The sequence below is a fragment of the Mesoplodon bidens genome (assembly GCF_964165515.1).
Source record: "Mesoplodon bidens genome assembly, chromosome: 7".
In the NCBI taxonomy this organism is placed as follows: domain Eukaryota; kingdom Metazoa; phylum Chordata; class Mammalia; order Artiodactyla; family Ziphiidae; genus Mesoplodon; species Mesoplodon bidens.
In genome coordinates, this window is record NC_138164.1 from 29,374,552 (window position 1) to 29,397,378 (window position 22,827).

The window sequence follows — 22,827 nt, forward strand, 5'->3', positions numbered from 1 at the left end:
AATAAGCAAAGAAATTTCTTCTCATGAAACTGTAACTGTTTTACATGACACTTAAAATTTTTGAGAAGAAATTTAAAATGTACTCACTCAGTAAATTTTACTCAAAATTGGTAACTTTTTCAGTCTTTTAAATAATATGCTAAAACACCACAGCTTAAAGGAAAAAAGAAACACTGATATTTTGGAAAATAGTACAGGCATACCTCATTTTATTGTGCTTCACTTTATTGTGCTTTGCAGATATTGCATTTTTTACAAATTGAAGGTCTGTGGCAACTCTGCACAGAGCAAGTTTATCAGTGCCATTTTTCCAACAGCATTTACTTGCTTCATGTCTCTGTCACGTCTTGGTAATTCTCCCAATACTTCAAACTTTTCCATTATTAATTACATTTGTTATTGTGATCTGTGATCAGTGATCTTTGATGTTATTATTGTAATTGTTTTGGGGCACCATGAACCACACCCACGTAAGACAGTGAACTCAACTGACAAATGTTGTATATATTCTGACTGTTTCACCTCTCTATTCCCTGAGACACAAAAATATTGAAATTGGGCCAATTAATAAGGCTACAATGGCCCCTGAGTATTCAAGTGAAAGAAAGAGTGACACATCTCTCACTTTAAACCAAAAGCTAGAAATGATTAAGCTTAGTGAGGAAGGCACATCTAATGACGAGATAGGCCAAAAACTAGGCCTCTTGCACCAAACAGTTAGCCAAGGAAAAGTTCTTAAGGGAAATTAAATATGCTGTACTCCAGTGAACACAAATGATAAGAAAGTAAAACAGTATTACTGTTTATATGGAGAAAGTTTTAGTGATCTAGATAGAAGATCAAACCAGTTACAACAGCCCCTTAAGCCACATCATAATCCAGAGCAAGGCCCAAACTCTCTTCAATTCTGTAAAGACTGAGAGAGGTGAGGAAGCTGCAGAAGAAAAGTTTGAAGCTAACAGAGGTTGGTTCATGAGATTTAAAGAAAGAAGCTATCTCCACAACATAAAAAGTATAAGATGAAGCAGCATGTGCTGATACACGAGCTGCAGCAAGTTATCCAGATGATCTAGCTAAGATAGTTAATGAAAGCTGCTCCACTAAACAACAGATTTTCAATGGAGATGAAGAAGTCTTCTATTAGAAGATACCATTGAGGACTTTCACACAGCTAGAGAGAAGTGAACGCCTGGATTCAAAGATTCAAAAGACAGGCTGACTCTCTTGTTAGAGGCAAATGCAGCTGGTAACTTAAGTTGATGCCAATGCTCATCTGCCATTCAAAAAATCATAGCACCTTTAAGAATTATGTTGAAACTATTCTGCCTGTGCTCCAGAAATGGAACAACAAAGCTTGATGACAGCACATCTGTTTACAAAATGGTTTACTGAATATTTTAAGCTCACTGCTGAGAGCTACTGCTCAGAAAAAAAAGATTCCTTTCAAAATACAACTTCTCATTGACAATGCACCTGGTCACCCAAGTGCTCTGATGGAGATGTACAAGATTCATGTTGTTTTCATGCCTGCTAACACAACATCCATTCTGCCGCCCACAGATCAATAAGTAATTTCAACATTCAAGTCTTATTATTTAAGAAATACATTTTAAAAGGCTATAGCTGCAACAGAGAGTGATTTCTCTGATGCATCTGGGCAAAATAAATTGAAAATCTTCTGGAAGGGATTCACCATTCCAGATGCCATTAAGAGCATTCGTGATTCATGGAAAGAGGTCAAAATATCAATGTTAACAGGAGTTTGGAAGAAGTTGATTCCAACCCTCATGGATGACTTTGAGGGATTCAAGACTTCAGTGGAGGAAGTAACTAAAGATAAGATAAAAATAGCAAGAGAACTAGAATTAGAGGTGGAGCTTAAAGATGTGAATGAATTCCTGCAATCTCATGATAAAACTTTCACAAATGAGGAGTTGTTTCTTATGGATAAGCAAAGAAAGTGGTTACTTGTAATTTTGAGAATCTAGTCCTGGTGAAAATGCTGTGAAGATTGTTGAAATGACAACAAAGGATTTAGAATATTGAATAAACTTAGTTAATGAAGCAGCAGCAGGGTTTGAGGAGGCTGACTCCAATTTTGAAAGAAGTATTACTGTGGGTAAAATGCTATCAAACAGCATTGCACGCTACAGAGAAAGGAAGAGTCAATCGATGCAGCACACTTCAGTGTTGTCTTATTTTAAGAAACTGCCACGGCCACCCCATCCTTCAGCAACCACCACCCTGATCAGTCAGCAGCCATCAACATCAAGACAAGACCCTCCATCAGCAAAAAGATTATGACTCACTGAAGGCTCAGGTGATGGTTAGCATTTTTTAGCAATAAAGCATTTTTTAACTAAGGTATGTAAATTGTTTATTCAGACATAATGCTTACTGCACACTTAACAGACTACAGTATATGTAAACATAACTTTTATATGCACTGGGAGACCAAAAAATTCCCACAGCTCTCTTTATCACAATATTCTTTATTGCAGTGGTCTGGAACTAAACCCACGATATCTCCAAGTTATGCCTGTAGTCATTTGAAGAGATAAGGATAAATACATTATACCAGAATTATCTCCTTTCTCAGTAGCATATGCAACAAACTGATACTAGCTCACACTGCAAATAATAAAAAATGCTTTCAATTTTTAGACCTCTCAGGAGTTGAATATGGAGTTTCCTACTTTATTAAAACTACTTTAAGCATATTTTATTTCATATTAATTTCTAGATTATCTTTTATTTTAATCATCATTGAGATTCATATTTCATAACTATAAAAATGTAAAAGTGTCTTTACCCTGAATGGACTTCTTCAAAGAAAGAACAAGCACGTCAAATAACTTCTGGATGAGATCATCAATCACAGTCTTCACAGGGTTACAATTAATATTTAAACAATCTACCTTGACAGTACTGAAAAATGCCAAAGGACATATTTTTACATGAAAAAGACTACAAGAAAAGAGTCTAATTATAATATGATTTTGTGTAATACATTTTACAATATCACCCAAACATATTATTGTGATCTTTAAGCACATTTAGATTTCATTTAGCAAAAATGCCTTACACATACTAATATGAAGTTTTCATTAAACAATTATTTTGTTATAATTCTACAGTTTTTAATAATCCAATGTATCAATTTTAAAAAAAAGCAGTACATTATGAATTACTAAAGTATCAACATGAATATATTTAAATTTTTACATGCTTTACTTGTCATAGTATGTAACATACTTATTTAAAGATTTATAAAATAAATTATTATCCTGTAGTCAAAGTACAAGCAATAATGATAAGGAAAATAAAATAAACTTAGAAAGTGAATATAGATTATGAAGACACTAAAGCAATAAAACATACCATTTTATACCAATCTAATTCACAAAAATGCAATGAATTGTTAATTCATATCTTCAATCATGTGGGCAAATAGAGAACTCTCAGAACTGTTGGTCAGAGTATAAAACAATACAAGTTTTGCAAGGGCAATTTACCTATATCAAGTAATTTTAAAATAGGTATATTCTTTTATCTTAGTAACTTCACTTTTAGAACTTATCCTAAGGAGATTTTCAGGGCAGACTCCAAGACTTACATACAGGTATCTTCTTCAAAGTATTAATTATAATAGTGAAAAAATAGAAGTAAACTAAATACCAGAATGGCTAAATAAATTATTATATATCTATACAATATAAAATCATATTTTTGAGGACCAGATAATGACATGGTGAAATACTAATGATTAGTGTTAAATAAATAGCAGGATACAGTATGATACAAATTTTGTAAGCAGATGTACTAATATGTCCAAAACATCGAATATTATCAGCAATTGTCATTATGCCTTTTTATATTTTAAAAAATTTATAAAACAAATGTACTACTTTAATAATCAGAAAAAAGGCACATATTTTAATTAATTAATTGATTTAATTAATTAATTCTTTGCATGGTACTCTGAATGCAAATTATAATGTTCTAAACAAACAGAAATTGAACCAGAGTCATTCATCCGAGTAAACCTCATATTTATCTTAAATTATATAAAGTAAAAAAAAAGTCTGGAAATTTTGGTCAAAAAAATTATTTAGAAAGACACTTTTTAAAACATAGAACCAGGTGATATCCTTAGAAAGCAAGTTATAAGTGTTAAATAAAGTTTCATTATAAAAATACAATTTTCTCTTAAAGTTTTGTTTATTTATTCTCAATCACCCACTAACTGGAGAGGTTTAAACTCCAGTTCTTAACCACCAAAACCTAAGAGTCAATTTGTCTTATACACGAAGTTACTTGATTTTTGAAATCCTGACAAAAAATGTCTAAATTTCTAACATTTGATATATGAAAATAGATGATTTTGGTAAACCTAAAATCATTATAGCATATTTTACTAATGAATTAATACATAAAGTGATATGATTATGGCAGAGTTGTACACACTGAATCTTGTGGACAAAATTAATGTTCACCTTTCAATTGAAAATATTGTTAATGTGCAATTGAGGCTCCATTCAACCACAGATAGAATGGGATGGACATAGATGGTCTACACAAAAAGTATATCCTTACTGCAGTATCTGAAATGCATCATCAGAATATGGATTTTCTAATCTTATAGCATATTTCCCAAAAGTACCCATAAAATAATTATCTGTGTGTATATATATGTGTGTATTAGCTTAGATGAATACATGTTAACTTATAAGCAAGAAACAGAAAAATGAAATATGGCATGTAGGACAGACATTCTTTTTGTTTTGTTTAGCTTTGGCAGGGAAGTATAAATAGAAACCCCGTCTATAGAAAAGGACAAACAAATAGCAGTAGCAGCAGCAGAGGTCTTGGGCAGTCAGGTGACAGCATAAAGTCAAACAAAAATGGGCTCAAATAGAGTATCCAACAGAGAAATCTCATGTTCAAACATTACAAAAACACTGTCTTTTCCTTACTTCAAAGTAACATTAATGGCACTATCATTATCCTAGTCATCCAAGTTCAAACCTTCAAGTCATTTGTCTCTTCTCTATTCCTCATCCCTCATCTTCCTTCAAAAGTAAGACTGCTTAATACCTCATAATATTTCCTCCTCCACATTTTGAATACCAACAACTTGATTCAATTAATTATTACTGGGCTTCTGGATGAAGACAGATGAACCTCTCTTCCTCCAGGAACTCTTGATTCCACCATACAACTCATTATTTCCAGATTAACATTCCTAATGTATAGCTTTGGTACTAACACACTTCTGTTTAGAAACCTTCAACAACTAATCATTCTAACATGAATAACATCCAAATTCCCTGTTTTAGAACGTAAGACTCGCCCAAATCTGTACTTTATCTACCCCTTTCCAGAAATATCTCCTCTAGTCCCTAATAAAACATTAACTCTAATCAAATTCTCAACTAACCAACTTATGTTTTCAGTATATAAATGCCTCTCCTGAGAGACTCTGCTTTAACCTCCAATTCTCATTTCTACCCATCAAAATCCTAGTTCAAGTATTTCTATCTTAATGAAGCTTTCCCTGATTTTGCCACAAATGGATGGGATGTCATCATCCTGTGAATCTCCATAGCCTTTAGTCCAGTCTCTAATATGGAATATAGACTATTCTATCTAGTATTAATAACAATTAATAACAACTAGCATTTATTGAGAACTTAACCTGTACCATTAATTTACACGCAAATTACTCATTTAATCGGCAAAACACTGAGATAAATAACATAGTTGTAATTACTTTAAAGCTGAGGAAATGGAGGTTCACAGGGTCGAAATGACTGTCAAACTCATGCAGCTAGTAAGAGTCATCAACCTCCAGAGCCCACTCTCTCAACGCCTGCGTGTACTTGACTTAATCATCAAACATACTTGTCTTATTGCACTATGAGAGAGCAAGCAACTTCATCTCAGAAACTCTGTCTTCATCTTTCTACTCCCACAGGACAAGGTTTTGCATATTGTAAATGAGCACCAAATAGTTACTGAGAGAAAGAACAAATGGATTAATAAAAGTGATATTATACTTTATAGGTAATATATACACAATTAAACAAGGCCCTTCCTTCCCAGGGCTTATTGCATAGAATGGTTTCAGTGATCGGAATTTCAGAGAGTGAGGGGGATATTCTGGGTTATGAAATGCCCCTCAGAAGGTCTCCTCCACATTTAGGGCAATACCCAGATGCAGCACTATTTTGTTTGCCTCCTGGGGCATTTTGAAAGGGGGCAGAGCCATACAAAATTGGAGTCAAATGTCCTCCAGTATGCTCTCAGTAGTAGATTCTTACCATTCTTAGACTGTGCCCATGCACATCAAATATTAGATCCTCACACCAGGTCTGGAAAGAAGCCTCTTCCCCCAGTCTGTCCTATCCAACTAGGTCTCAGCCAGCCGAACCTCTAGAAGAGGTTTTCTTAGTCTCAGCAATTCTCTACTCAGATGATTCTCAAGTGTCATAGCTGAGCTCTAGAGGAGGTAAGACTGATGACTGGACTTCAGTACCACTAAGTGAAGAGTACCCATACTATCCCATGGCAAGAACTGCTATGATACATAAGTACTACTTTAACTTCTGTATTATACCTTGGAAGTCGTTCTACTTCTTTCCCTTTTATTTTCAGTGCTTTAAAATTTTTCTCCCAATCATGTACTGTAGAAAGATGCTTTTCCACTAGAGTTTCCATATCAACTTGCCCAATTACAATCCATTCCTGTATAAATGGAAAACATATTATTAAAACAATAGAATAAGTTACCATTTAAAAGATTAGAGTTCAACTATTAAAAACAATAAAAAGGGGCAAATGTGAGGTTTCAAGTAAATTTCAGTTTAAGTATGTAAATGTAATCATTATCACATAGCCTAAAGAATGAACAGGAAAAAAAAACAATACATAAAAATATACTGATCATAAAACTTTTTTGAAGAGACTGCAAAAATCTTTTCTTTAGATTCTCTTCTCAAGTTTGATGTGTCAAAGACAGAATCACTTCTGCAAAGCCAAGAGCTACTATAGGCGACAAATCCCAAAGTATCCAGATTCAATTAATTCCAGAAAAATAAATGCAGAAGAAACACTGCAGCGGCAGTTAAGAAACTTGATGAATTCTCAGTCATATGCCTCAGGATCAATCAAATGAGCAATAAATGCAACAGGGGTTTATCTCTGGAGAGTTAGTATGATGCACCTTAACAAAAGTAAGAAATTAAATCATCTCAATTTCATTAACGGTGAGGGCTTCCCTCCATGGATTGCTCTCAATCCAAAGAATAAAGAAAAGGATATATTTTCCTGAAAGGAATTAAAAATGACACAACAGAGTCACATCAAATTCCAAGTTGATACAATATTCAAAAAAAGAAAAGAGAAACTAGCTTCTCAATCTTCAAATAGAGAGAAAAAAATTTAGGGTAACGTTTTTCTCATCTATAGCATAAACCTAGATTGTATATGAATTCTAAACTTTGGCTCTCTGGTTTGCATATTTTTACTTTATGCCACACGAGATAATTTGTTCATTTGTACATTTAATACTAATTCAATCAATCAGATGAATATTACAATAGAAGGACAGAAAATTACATGTTCCATACCTTATGTTGATGTAAAACAGCTGACAATCTCCTAAATAGATCTTCTGCTTTGCTGAAAATAGTCAGAAATCCACTTGCATTTCTATCAATCATAATAGAAAAAATAGATTCATCTCCTGCCTCACCCACTCCCTTAAACTGATTAGGAATGCCAATGAATCTCTTCATTTCTCTATAATATTTAGCCCGAATTTCTTCAAAAGGAGGCTTGAATTGTAATCGTCCTTGTCTGAAAGCAAATAAATAACTTTAACATATAAATTACTGGAAAATTATAGATTGAAAATTAAATTGTGTTTTAAAAATCTTACTTGTATGTTAAGTCTATATTTATTTCTGGCAGATTCTCATTAAGTGCTTCTAAGCCCATCTGATACTGATGTTCCAGAGCTTTGTACAGTTGATGATTCCAGTGCTGTTTCCACGCATGCATGTCACTTGCTTGGAATCCCTAATATGTTATATTCACATTTTTTATTTAATAATTAGGTGGTAGAATGGGTTTTCATTTAATGCTTTCATATCACATTTGGTAAAATTATAAGCAAAAAAACCCTCATCTTAAATATCTTAAAACATGTAATTCCTTAATTGCTACTTGTATATATAAAGTCAAATATGAAAATCTCTAATCTTCGTGCTATAAATAGTACACAAAAAGAGCAGAAAAATTTTAAAAATCAAGTTAATAGTAAATGCATTTTACATATGGACTTTATTTTATGATCCTATTAAAACAACAACAACAATAACAGGAACAATAGTTTATTTTGTAAATTTCTTAGTCCTTTTTCAAAAATTCCCATCAAGTATAACTCTTCTATTCCCTTCACTCCCTAAGTAATCCATTGAATATTTAAAAACCTGATACATTTAAAACACAAGAATGCACAGTATAGTTTACATACTTTTTTGCTTCCATATAACCATAAACATATCAATTCTAATACTTTTTTTTTCTTAAAGTTCTAAGAGCTGAAAAATATATGTAAATGTTTAAGATACCTACCTCATATTCCACTAAGATCCCTTTATCACCTACTAGGTAGACTCTGTGCTAACTACTTTTCTACAGATCATCTCATATCAAAATGCATGTGGAACTGACATTTTACCCAAAAAAAAGAAAAAATTCTGAAACAGAGTTATTTCAGTCATTAGGCTCCTGCCTAAGCTTAACTTTGTCACAACAGACATAACAATCACCTAAAAGAAAACTAACAAATGATAGATATTTTAGCACCATGTCAGAGAAACTATTTACAAAGTCTAAACTGAGGGATCTGGAATTCCGTAAGTCAAACAGAAACATATTTTTAAATGTAAACGCATTGCTAATTTATGGTCTTTATATATAATTCAGTCAAATTCTAAATTTATGAGGAATTCATTAGTAAAGATTTACAGATAACCTTTATGAACTTTTCATCAATTCATACATTCACATTCCAAAAAGGTCATATTACAAAGTGTAGACACAAAGTAAAACACACTTTACCTGTGCTTCTACACTTGCTAAGCCAGTTCTTAATTCTTGTAATCCATCTTTCCACCGCTGTTGCTGCCGAAGCAAATCAATGTTCATAAGAACTACCACCTATTAAAAATTAGAACATAATAATTTCAGTAGAAAATCTTGACAGGCACCACCTTACCCAAGTGATAAAGGTTAACTCAACCTATAATAAGACATATCAATACCTGATCAATGTACTGAGAAAGGCAAAATATAACTTCTTTGGTATTCCTACCAAAATTGTATGATCTCAATCTAAAATGAGAAAGCATCATATAAAACCAAATCAAGAGACATTACAAAATAACTGACCAGTACTCATCAAAAGTATCAAGGTCATGAAAAACAAGGTAAGACGGAGGAGTAGGAGACTACAGAGCCTCAACATTGAAATACAAGGTGGGATCCTGGATTGGACACTCAAAAAGAAAAAGGACATCAGTGGAAAAAGTTATAAAATTCAAAACAGTTTATTTCCTAGTTTTGATAAATGTACTATGGTTACATAAGTTGGTGACAATAGGGAAAGCTGGGTGAAGGGCAAGTGTGAACTCTTTAAACTATTTTTGCAACTTTAAGTCTCAAATTATTTCCAAATAGGAAGTTATTTAAAATTATAACCTAATTACTTTTTAAATAATACTATTCATAGCTTATTAAATTTTATAAATAAAATATACCTTTTCACAAAACGTAATGTGCCATTTTCTCAGTCTTCTATTTTCAGTGGCAAGTCGTTCAGCAGCATTTTGGAGTTTTTGGATGTAGCCTTCTAACTCTTTAGGATTATCCCAAGTAATCTGTGACTTTCCCCCACTTCCTGCTTTTGAATTCTAAGGTACAACAAATGACATTTAGTATTTAACACATTTCTTTTTTTGAAAAGATTCAATATTCTACATCATTAGTCCAATTATCCCTAACATTGACTTGCAATAAAAGAGCACACAATAGTTTTTTCCATTTTATAAATGATAAGGCATTCTGCCCAGAATTGAGTAGCCCCATTCCTTCCAAGTTCTCCCTCTTACAACTAAAACACCCTGGACATAACACAACAAACAAGTATAGGAACACTAAAAGATAGAAATAACAAGGTGGACAGCCTAGAAACCTTGGGAATTGAGGAACAACACACCTGGGTTTCCTTAATGTCCCCCTTATATCCCAGACAGGATGCTGGAGAAGCCTCCAACCGGGAACCACCCCCAGAGACAGACAAAAAACCTCCAGAAGAAGCCTGTTCCCTCTGTCCACAGGACCAGGAAAACAGTGGCCTAATGACAGAAAACCTTTTTAGCAATACACACCCTACTCCAACTCAACACCAATAGAAACCCACACCCTTCTTCAGTTTCATTGGGACCAGGAAGTGAGCTGATCTTCCATCCCCTGCTTATGTCAGTGGGGCTTAACAGAGAGCTGAGCCTCTACCCCCATTAGGCTGCAACAGAGCAGTGTGAACCAGCCCTCCACATCCCCCCAATCATGTCAGTAGAGCTTAGAAGGGAGCTAGGCTTACACTCTACTTGGAAGCAACAAGACACTGCCAATTGGAGTCCCACTTTCGTGGGAAGGTTTCAGTAGAGGAAAAGGGGGCACTAAACTTCAACTCCACTCATCTGAAAAGGAAGCAGTGCAAGTCAGTGTTCCATTTTTGTCAGGATGGTATCTGCAGAGCCCAGCAGAAATTTTAACATATACACTCACCCTGTCCTCAAGCTGTACCTCACTGTTTCAGAGAGAAACAACGCATCACTTAGAAAGGAATGCAAATTTGAATGGCAGTGGATTTCTCAGCTGAAACCATGAGGGCCAGGAGGAAGTGGAACAACATTTTAAAGTGCTAAAAGAAAACAACTGTCGGGCTTCCCTGGTGGCACAGTGGTTAAGAATCCGCCTGCCAATGCAGGGGACCAGTGTTCGAGCCCTGGTCCGGGAAGATCCCACATGCTGCGGAGCAACTAAGCCCATGCACCACAACTACTGACCCTGCACTCTAGAGCCCATGAGCCACAACTACTGAAGCCCATGAGCCTAGAGCCCGTGCTCCACAACAAGAGAAGCCACTGCAATGAGAAGCTCACGCACTGCAACAAAGAGCAGCCCCCACCCGCCGCAACTAGAAGAAAGCCCATGTGCAGCAAGGAAAACCCAATGCAGTCAAAAATAAATAAATATTAAAAAAATAAAATAAAGTAACTTAGAAACCATTTCTCTAAAAAAAAAGAAAATAGACAACAACTGTCAACCATAAATTATATATCTGGTGAAAATATCCTTCAGGAATGAGAGAAAATAAAAACATTCTCAAACAAAAACTAAGATAATCTATCACTAACAAACCTACTCTTAAAAGTATGGCTAAAGGAAGTTTTCTCAATAAGAAGGAAATTATTCTTTTTTTAAGTGTGGCACTTTAGAAAGGAAAAAAGAACATTGGGATGTGGAAAATGTAAATAAAAAATGAACTATCCTTCTCATGAGTTTCTTAAATTATATTTGATGATTGAAGCAAACCCCATCTGATGCAGTGTTTCATGTATGTAAAGGTTACTAAATATTTAAGACAAATATATAAAAATGAAGAGGGTAAAGAGACCTAACTACAAGTGAGGTTTCTATACTTCACTTGAACTGGTATATATTAAGGCATAGCATGTCTCTGGCATATAGTGATCCTCAATAAACAGCTGATGAATGAATGAAACTAAACAATTATAATAAATTCAATAGAATACTCTGTGAATCAGTTCAAAAATTATTTACTGAATAATTACTACACACTACTTACTGTTGTATTACTAGAGTATAAAAATAAATAAATTAGAGTTCCTGCTCTCCAATATAGAGAGTGGCCAGGGGAGTATTAAGAACTTTAGTGTTCCTTCTCCTCCTATCTTAGTTTTTGTCCCCTACTATGTCTCATTTAACATATGCTAAATATAATTATTTACTTCTCGCAACCCAATTTCTCAAAATAAGCTTCCTCTTTAGAAATATCAACAGATGTAATTTTGAATACATTTATTAGAGAAGAAAAGGCTCTGAACACTCTGATTTAAAACATTATCTATTAGGTGAAAAAGTTTAAAAATAATAAAGTATTATCCCATTTTCAAAAAGTACACTTGTAAATATGCACAGAAAAAAAAGTTTAAAATGACATATACACTGTTAAGAATGGCCAATTCTTAGTAGTACAATCATAAAACATTCGTTCTTTCTGTTTACCTATATTTTTGAAACTTTCCATCATAAACTCATACTGAGCTTTGGCAATAAGAAAAAAATTTTAATAACATCTATAATATGAATTATATAACTTCTAGTAAATTTTAAGCCTGAGAACTAGTGTGCATTAAAAAGTTAACTTAGCAGGTCTGACTGCTATCCCTTAAAAGGTCTGCTTAAAAGATTGGCCCTTAGCTGGCATCTGAGAACTTGGATTTTGGAAGAGTTCCCACCACTCTAATTTTTAAGAGTGGCTCACTGTACCTAAACAATATGGTTTATGCTGAACACTTGATTGTCTTCTGGGAATCTGGAATTTTGGTACATATTAAGGCAGAAGATACCTACATGACCAGTCCCCAATAAAAGCCTGGGCAATGAGTTGCTAATTATCTTTCCTAGTAAAGCAATATTTCACATGTGTTACTTCTTGCTGGAGAAATTAAGCATGCCCTGGGTGATTACACTGGGAAAGGACTCTTGAAAGCTTGCACCTGGTTTCCCCAGGACTTCACCCCATGTACCTTTCCCCTTGCTGATTTTGCTTTGCATCCTCTCACTGTAATAAGTCATAAGTAAATCATCTGTGAGTAAAACTATACCCTGAGGCCTATGAGTCCTAGTAAATCACAGAACCTGGGGGTGGTCTTGAGAACCATGACACAACTAGCTATCCACTTTAAATAAAAGAAGAATTAATGGGTATATCCCTCTTCTACTTATCTTTTAAAATATTTCATGTCTCTGAAGACTAAAAATGTTTATTTCAAAAAGTGAGCAGTCACATACTAACAGTTTAAAAACTAGTGTGGGTTTTCCTAATTTCATATGTGTGGTTATTTAAATAAGCATAGATAAGAGCAAATAAAACTTAAATTATAAAATCAGGAGATGATGAAAAAGCACTAAAGAGTCTTGTATATAAGGACCTCGCACTTCAGTGAATAAGTAAATATAATAGCATACAAGTTTGAATACAGTAGGTCCCCTACATACGAACGAGTTCCATTCTGAGAGCATGTTCATAAGTCCAATTTGTTTGCAAATCCAACAAAGTTAGCCTAGGTACCCAACTAACACAATCGGCTATATTGTACTATACTGTAATAGGTTTATAATACTTTTCACACAAATAATACATAAAAAACAAACAGACACAAAAATTAAAAAAACATTTTTAATCTTAGCAGTACAGTACCTTGAAAAGTACACTAGTACAGTACAACAGCTGGCATAAAGGGGCTGGCATCATGTGAACAGGCAAGAAGAGTTACTGACTGGAGGAGGAAGAAGGGGTGGGAGATGGTAGAGCTGAAGGATCGTCAGCAACAGGAGCTGGAAGGCAAGCTGCTGTTTCACTCATGCCTGATGTTGATGGAATGCACGTTCACATCTTTGAAAATTCACAACTTGAAGGTTCATATGTAGAAGACTTAGTGTACTATATATATATATATATATATATATATATATATATATATATATATATAAATTCAATTGATCAAAATCAGCACCAAAATATGTGAAACATTATAACTGTTTAAATCTACAGCTGTAAAAAATGTTACTTGTTAAGACTGAAGGAAGTCACTGGGGAGCAAAATAAAGCCTTAGATCAATGGCTGTGTTAAGCTGAAGGGTATATGAAAAAACTAAGAAATAAGAAACACTTCACATGTAAAATCTAATTATAATAGCATAAAAAGTCCATTTACCTTAATTATCTGTTCAAACGCTAAGGCAGATTGTAGCATCATTGGTCTCTGACTTTGAATCATTTGTTGATCGATAGAATTGTAAAAATGTGCCACCTACAAAGTAAAATTCCAATTAGGAATAATTAATAATAAATAGCAACTTAATTTTAAATTTTTCATTTTTAATTATTTGAATAGAAATACTAACTTCTCAATTATAAAATTTAGCAAAAAATTAGTTTTTCATCTCCAATAGAGCACTTACGCATGTATTAACATAAAAAAGCAGCAAGTGTAAGTATGTGCTGAGTTCCTATAATCTGCCAAGTCATGTTCTGGTGGGTGATTAAACAAAGACTATAAAACCTAGTCCCTGGAATCAAGAAGTTCACAGTCTCATAGGGAACACAGAGGAAACCAGTAAAGCATGTTAAAGTGCTAAAAAAGTGAACTTATTCTTGCAACTCTAAGAACCTGTTCCTTCGTCAGTATATAAAACAATGATTTACCTATTTCTCAGACCAAAAAAAACCTTTGAGTTGTCCTTAACGCTTCTCTCACATCCCACACGAGTAGAAGTCTATTGACTGTGCCTTCAAAACATATATTGAATTCAACCACTTCACCCACCTCCATCAATCCCAACTCAATTCAAGCACCCTCATCTCCTGGCAAGACCAGTGCAACAGTATCAGAACTGGTCTGTTTCCAACTGTGGCCCTATGGTCTATTCAAAGCATTCAGAGTAGCCAGAATAGTCCTTTCTTAAACATAAATCATATCATACCTTTAGCCTATTCAAAACTTTCAAATGACTCCCCAAAATATTTGAGAATAAAATGTAAAATCCTAAAATTCTTACCTGAAACCTTCCAATGGTTTCCCAACACACTTAAGAATGAAATCCAAATCTAAAATCCTTACCTTGGCACATTATACATAAACTGGCCTTTAGCCCCACACAAACCCCTCCCTAATTGCACTGCAGTGAAATTGCCCTCCTTGCTGTTTACCTAAGTCTAGAGTCTTCCCTAAGAAACTCTGAAAGTCATTCATTCCCTCTGCCTGCAACAGTCTTCCTCCAGATATCTGCATGGTTCTTTCACTCATTTTATGCCATGTCTCTTCTCAAATATTACATTTTCATTAAGGCCTCCCCTGGCCATTCTGTATAAAATAGCAGTATTTATCACAGTCCTATTACTGTTTTCTTTTTCTTCAAATCTGTGCTTATCACTACCTAACACTGTATTGTTCATGCATTTGCTATCTATGTCCCGTAATAGCGTCACTCAGTAAACGTTTGTTGAATTAAACAATGAATCAAAAAATAGAGATACCTACAAGGTACCATGGTGGACAAAAGAGGACACTGCTAACTCTGTCAGGCAAAAAGGACACATTCAGGGAAGAAGATCAAGTGGACACCGTGGAGTGAGTTTAATTAAGGACTTTAAGAAGACTGTCTTAATTTTTGTATCCCTAGAATGTCAAAAATTCTTGGCACAGAGCAGGTGCTTAAAAAAATGTTTCTTAACTAATTTTATAGCAAGTCACTTCTTTCCACTAGTATGCATAAAAATATACTTTATTTCGTGGGGAATAACCATTCTATTTGTTCTGTACCATAATAGTAGTCCCAGAAAAAGCCCAATACAGGAAAACTAGAAGCAAAATAATACATAAAATTATAGCAATCTGGCCATACTGTTTTCTATCCAACATCCTACTTCATAGCCCCCACTTTAGCTAAATGTGTGCTCATAAGTAAATGTATACACAATACATTCTCCCAGTTGCTCTTCCAGGGGTAAATACAAATACTATATGATCATTCAAGCATCTTTTGAGCTTTTATTTTGTTAGACTAAATGCTTAGGATAGAGAAGTCAGCAAGCCTCTCTGCTTTGGAATATATAGTCCCTCTATCCAAAATGATCACTCACACTACCTTGTGCTCTTGAGAAAACATATGTATGCTCTTTCAAACTCACATTAAACATCATTCCTCTGTAAAGATTTATCTGATACTATCTCTATCCTACCCAGGAAAATAATTGAAAATTCCCACCTCTATGCTTTCACAGGACTTTCTGAACATCTATCTATAATATAGTATTCATTAAACACTGTATCTACGTGTTCACTAACTGTCATCACTATATGAATTGTAATGGGATAAATATGGGCTTTGGAGTCAGGGAGACTTGGTATTAAATCCTAACTTCATAACTTACTAGTTGTGTAGTACTAGGAAAACTATGTTACAAATCTGATCCCCAATTAGATCAGTGAAAAATGGGGGTGGGGGTAATTGAAATAACATAAATACAGTATCTACCAGAAGCCTTGATATTTAATGAGAACTCAATGTTTAGTTTGCTTTCTCCCACTAGACCAGTGGTTCTCAACCATGGCTGATTTGCACCCAAGGGGACATTTGGCAATGTCTGGAGATATTTTTGATTGTCAGGACTAGGTAGGTGCTACTGGCCAGGGATGCTGCTAAACATCCTACAATGCACAGGACATCCCCCACAAAAAAGAAGTGGTCCAAAAGTACCAAGGCAGAGAAACCCTGTACCAGAGTGTGGCAGTAATATATTCATTTTTATATCCTCACTACACTGTGGCTGGCAGTACAAGTGCTCAAAGAATCTTTATTGGATGAAAGAATGAGAAACCAAATACTCACAAGATACTGTTCCTACCCTCTAAGATCTATTAATCAAATGAGAGAAAAAATATAAAACTCCAATACTACATAAAAGTATTCTAAGAGTGATTTGCACACTGCACACAAAATAAGGAACAATCAGTTAAAAGAAGACGCAACAATTAAAGTGACTTTTGAGTTGGGAATTAAAGGATAACTTGGAGTTCTTCAATCAGAGGGAACAGGTATGAGTGCATAATGACAAGTTCAGAGAAGAGCCAAGTTTCATATTACTAAAGCACAGGGTGCAGCATGAGAGGGAAGGGTATAGGGAGTGAGGGCCACAATCAGTAAGGTCAGCTAGGGTATGATTAAGAATGGTCTTGTATACATGCTAAGGAGAGAGACAATGAGGTAATAATAGTTGGTTTTAAACAGGTAAATAATTTGATGGCAGTGTGCTTCAGGTAGACCAAGGAAATGACCAAAAACAAAGACCAGTCCATCAGCTCAGTAATTTCTAAGACTCTGCCCCTAGAAGGCAGACAGAGGACCCTTAATTAGAAAGCCCTTCAAGATCCACGCTAGTAACATAAAAGAAGAATAAAAGAGAAAATAATATTCTATTTTTCTAAATGCTTTTAGAATGAAAAGCAGTAACAGTAATACCTCAAATTAATAAAAGTCCCATATAGGGGATTGCAAAGCAAATTTTGTAATGCAGTCATTTAGCAAACCGTAACTTCACAAGACTTAATTGTGCTATTCTATTAGCCTAAGAAAATCAAAAGCAGAAAGCAAAGCCCTTAAAATACTCTAACGTAATGAACTCAGAATAGCCATGTTTTCAAAAATATCATTTCCTACTTGTTTCAGAATAATTGCTTGCTTGCAGAATTTCTGTGCAATGTTTGCAACTTGCTGTATTTTGGCAGGAATAACAAAGCCAAGTGCAGAAAGCTGACGAACTTCTCTCAGAAGAATCACCAACCGATCTGAATAATGCACTTTTAATGATCCATCATTAGGATCCAACTCCATAATTTGACTATTAGCCTCAATACTACAATAAAAAATAAATAAGTTTTTAAATTTCATGTTCTCACTCTTTTGACTGATGAAAAACATAATTTTATACTTACAGAAAAGTTGTAAAAACTATTAACTCAAAGTAAAAATAAGATTTTAATTATAGTTTTCAAGTTATATTTTTTCACACAGTATTTCACAATTCAGATCTTGATAACAAACTACAATATCCAAAATATACCATTATATCGATATTTCAACCAAGTAGATTTTGAAGTCAGAAAAATCAATCTCTTAACCTTCAGCTAAGACTCAAAATAGACATCAAATCCATCATAAAGAGAAAAGGGTTTTATTCATTTTCTAAAAGGTATCTTAGATTATTAGTCAGCCTACTTGGTTCTTTAATACTCTTATTAAAGGATCAATAATAAATAACATCAAAATACTAGGAGTAGAGATATTCAAATGTTTCATTCTTCTACTCTTCGTTTCACTATGTAAAGACTGTCTTTTCTTTGTGTTTCTTCTAAAAGCCACAATAGCACATTTTACATTGGGGCACTCAAGTCTCCATGGACTGTGAAAATGCTGAGGGAAATTAAAAGCATTATGTTTTCATGACCCTTCTTTCAGGATCATGTTTATATAATGCTTTCTTTCAAATCACTTTCACAATTAGGAGAACTTGCAGGTCTTAGAAAGTAAGTTACTGAAAAGCAAAGAACAAATCTACTCAGCCTACTTAATAATGCATAAAACAAAGCATAATAAAAAGCAGATACTTTAAAATGTCTTAAAATAATAATTTAGCCCAAACTGTCTTATAAGAACATAAAGCCTATCAGAAAATTGTAACAGTGACACTTTTTGCCTTTATTTGAAACCAATATTCAAAATTAGTTTCTACATACCAGCATATCCTGATATATGTTCCAAAACACTCTTGATTCTATGCGACAATGATGGGTTTTACCCAAAAAAAAGTGAGAGTCAGAAGTTTCAACACCAAATGAGAAAAAAATAGGTGGAATAAAGTTAAACAGCTTTTTTTACTGCAGATCTCAGTCCTTTTAGTACTCTGTCTTACACAGTGGATCTCCACCAGAGCCTAGTGATAAATGTGCAAATTCTCCAAAATTAATTGACTAAAGAACTCTTTACTTTTTTTGGGGGGTGGGGGGATCATCTTTAATATTTTAGGTTTAGGGTAGAAAGGGAAAGAGTTAAATGACATAAAGTTATAATCATTATGCCTTATCACCTTTGGTTCTTTCATACTTCTTCCAAAACCAAAATGCAAGATAAAAGAAAAAAATTATTCATTCAGTTTAGGAAGCTACCACTTTTGGCCTAATTATTCACTGCAGCAGTACAGAGAAAACAAACAGAATTTCATATTATGGTCAAAGTTAACTTTTAAAAAGTAACAAGTTTCTAAAAACTAAAACATGGCAATTTTCTAAAACTACAGACAATAATATAATGGGGAAAGTTGACCTGAACAAATAAACAATGGTTTTTCTAGGCCATCCATTTTAAATACCCATTGGAATAATTAGGTTAACCTATTAAATTACATTCAGTATAGCTTAATAAATATTTAACAAATCTTTATTATGTTGGACAACATGAAGAAATATTCTTCATCTCAAGGAGCTTAAAAATAATGAAATTTTAGTTTACAATATGTATGGGGGGTATATAATATTAACGTAAAAAGCTAGGAAAACATATGTATACCAGTAACAAAAAACCATGGGAGCATGAAAGCCTAATTCCAAAAAGAATCTGCAGTTCTGAGGAATAGATATGAGAAGCAAAAGGAAGGCAGTCAACGTTTCCAACCTTAATGACTTAAAAGTTGATCATCAAAACCTAAACAAACGGGCTTCCCTGGTGGCGCAGTGGTTGAGAGTCCGCCCGCCGATGCGGGGGACGCGGGTTTGTGCCCCGGTCCGGGAAGATCCCACATGCCGCGGAGCAGCTGGGCCCGTGAGCCATGGCCGCTGAGCCTGGGCGTCCGGAGCCTGTGCTCCACAACGGGAGAGGCCACAACAGTGAGAAGCCCGCATACCGCAAAAAAAAAAAAAAAAAAACCTAAACAAACAAAAAAAATTCTAAAAGCAGCAGCAAGTTTGGAGAAAGGAGAGACGAGTAGAGATGATTAATTACATCTTGTCATTTGGATTAATAACACAAGAAAAAAGATTCTTGTGTAGATTTCACTGTTTAGTATACTTATACTTACCACAAACCGGATTTGGAATCAGACAAGCCAGATTGAATATCCCTGGACCAATCATCAAATTGTTCTTGTTCATATAGTTTAAACTGGTCTAAGAGATCTTCAGCACTTCGATGGAAAGATCGAAATCCGGACAAGTCAGATAAAAGAGCCTCTGCAATCTTGATAGTATCATCTGCCTTAAAAAGCCAAATTACAAGAAGATTTATTATTTAAATTCTAACAAAATTAGCATAAAATCAGCTCTCTTCTCTGTTCTGTGATTCAGAAATTATTTTCCCATTCATCTGTAAACAGTAAAGTAGAAGATTTGCCAATGAATTTAAGAATATCAACCCCTACTTTGCTTCTGAATTATACAACCTCAGAATAGCAAAACACAGAAGATAACAGATACAAGCATAATTTGAAGGGTACAATGAGGGAAATTCAGGTGAAACTCCAAGAATTCAGCAATACTCCTAAATATGTTATGCAATAATTTGAGCCCTTTATTAAATGCTGTGGTTAACAGCTCAAACAATAATTAGGCCAATTTGGATGCCAATTAAAGAAGAGAAATAACTTTCCTCCACAAGTATACAAAGAAGACTGTCACAAGTTGGAAAGCTGACTAACAAAGTTAGGCAGAATATTACAGAAAAAACATCAAAATATAAACTTGAATAAACAGAACTCTCAAATATGCTAGCCTTTATAACACTCTATATTTGCTTGCTCTTAATCATACATTAAAACCAATTAATATTTATTACATGAGTCGAATGCAAGATATTGTACCACATACTAACTAGTAAGCACATAAGATTCTTAGATCAACTTTGATAATATTAAAATAATAGTCCTTTAATTCTATAAATTGCTGCCACAACCTTAGGCAACACCATAATTACCTTTCACCATTCCTTTAACTTCCTTTCAATGTAGAATGATTTATTTACATAAACACACTTGCAGATAGACTTTGTATGTACCAAAATTCTACAAAGATACATTTCAAATAATTAAAAAATCCTTTGAAAATTATATATTTTTCACTTTTTCATGTTCTACATTTCCACATGAAAATTAGATGAAAATGCCAAGGAAAACAGAGAATGTTTTCTTAATGTTTTCACTACAGTTCTAGAGTGCCTTCTACATTAATTTAGCACATTTTACAATTAGTATTCTTCAACATTTATTAAAACTAATACCTTCAGTTCCAACTGACGAACCCAAACTATATTATTGACAACTTCTGAAAGGTTTTTGCCAGAAAGTGGTCCAGATGCATCACCAGGAATTCCACGGCATCGGTTTTCAAAATCTAATTGAAAGTCTATAAAATTTAAATCAAATAAATGATTACACACATTCAGCAAAGATTTCCTAAATACCTTCCATGTACCAAACACTATGTCAAATATTGTGAATAGAAAAATAGTAACAGTTGGTCCTTTACCCTCAGGGACCTCACCACACATCAAGTGAGAGAAAGAAAATAACCAGTTAATTCAAGAAATCTGTCATTTATTACAGAAGTAGTAAATTAACCTTCAAATACAGATGTCATAAAATATAATATCTTAATCCTAAGTGGTATACAACAAAGGAAAAAGCAATCTACAAAAATATTTTTTCAAGCAAACGCTATAATCTCTGATAAACTTTTACCTTTAACTGAGTCCATAAGTCTTGCCAATAAAGTTTCTCTTTCTAGCATCAATTCTTTGCTTATGGTTGGACGCTTCACCAACTCTTTATATTTCAGAAATGCTTGAAGAAGCTAATATGAAACAAATATGTATATGTTCATCCCAAGTGAATCAACTAGGTAAAAACATGAGTATCTTCTCAAATACCTTAAGGGAAATATTAAAAGTTAAATATTTCAATATTTTACCTGCTGTGGACTATCCTGAATTTCTGAAATATAATTTTTTAATTTTCCTGCTATTTTTTGTTCCACAGGTGCAATAATTTTTTCATACTGAGACACTGCAGCTTTCCATAAAGGCTAAACAAATTAACAATATTGTTAGACTTTAATATTTTTAAAATCGACCTTTAAAAAGAACAACACAAACAGGAAATTACATAGACAAACACATATGTATTCAACCTCAGTATATGGATTATATTGCACAGGATTCAGGCCAGTAAAAGGTTCAAATACTCGAGCCAAGCATATGATTTTCTCATCACTGGCAGGTGAAAAATAGAGAAGTTTCTCATGAATTGTTCTAAGAGCCAAGACCTAAAACATAAAATATTAAAACAACAAATTTATTTAAATCAATATATCAGCACAGTCTAAAATCTAAAGATATTGGGCAAGAATTTCTTTAACCTAGATTCTCTGAAATGAACAATAAACCTGAACTGTAATCTTGGTAATTACTACTCATCAATAATCAAAGTGATATTCAAAGACATACTGTATCATCACACTACTATCAATCAGTGTGCTCAAATCTAGTTAACATATATAAAATCTAAATATTTTTAAACCATGTTTAAAGCTCATTTAGGTAAAGTTTTAGAGTCTCTCCTCCTTACTGTAGTAAAAGCTTCTGATTTCCATTATTCTGCCTTAAATTGCACTTCTAAAAATGAAACAACATGTTAACAATTCCATTATGTATAATCTATGAACAGCTGGAAAACAATTTATTTCATCTTGTATTTAAAATTTCTACCAACCATCAAAAGGTAATCAAAAATGCTAAGTAAAAATGCTATAATCTTCCATTTGAGTTGAAAATATCAGAACAAACTCATGATTTATTTTTCTCTTGATAAAAACAAAAGTACCAATTTAACAATGCTATCTA

The 22,827-nt window shown here is 33.7% G+C and overlaps 1 protein-coding gene across 1 annotated transcript in view; it reads right to left on the reverse strand.

Annotated features, from left to right (window-relative positions):
• Positions 1 to 22,827, reverse strand: part of DYNC2H1 (dynein cytoplasmic 2 heavy chain 1) — a 376,698-nt gene that overhangs the window by 337,224 nt on the left and 16,647 nt on the right. The window contains exons 7-19 of the mRNA XM_081241450.1: positions 22,116 to 22,250; positions 21,897 to 22,010; positions 21,668 to 21,779; positions 21,208 to 21,332; positions 20,015 to 20,190; positions 17,602 to 17,797; positions 14,097 to 14,192; positions 9,828 to 9,980; positions 9,130 to 9,228; positions 7,943 to 8,082; positions 7,632 to 7,860; positions 6,620 to 6,747; positions 2,813 to 2,928 (exon numbers count right to left, since the gene is read on the reverse strand). Coding sequence (XP_081097576.1) covers positions 2,813 to 2,928; positions 6,620 to 6,747; positions 7,632 to 7,860; positions 7,943 to 8,082; positions 9,130 to 9,228; positions 9,828 to 9,980; positions 14,097 to 14,192; positions 17,602 to 17,797; positions 20,015 to 20,190; positions 21,208 to 21,332; positions 21,668 to 21,779; positions 21,897 to 22,010; positions 22,116 to 22,250 — 1,819 coding nt within the window. The remainder of the gene's footprint in view (positions 1 to 2,812; positions 2,929 to 6,619; positions 6,748 to 7,631; positions 7,861 to 7,942; positions 8,083 to 9,129; positions 9,229 to 9,827; positions 9,981 to 14,096; positions 14,193 to 17,601; positions 17,798 to 20,014; positions 20,191 to 21,207; positions 21,333 to 21,667; positions 21,780 to 21,896; positions 22,011 to 22,115; positions 22,251 to 22,827) is intronic.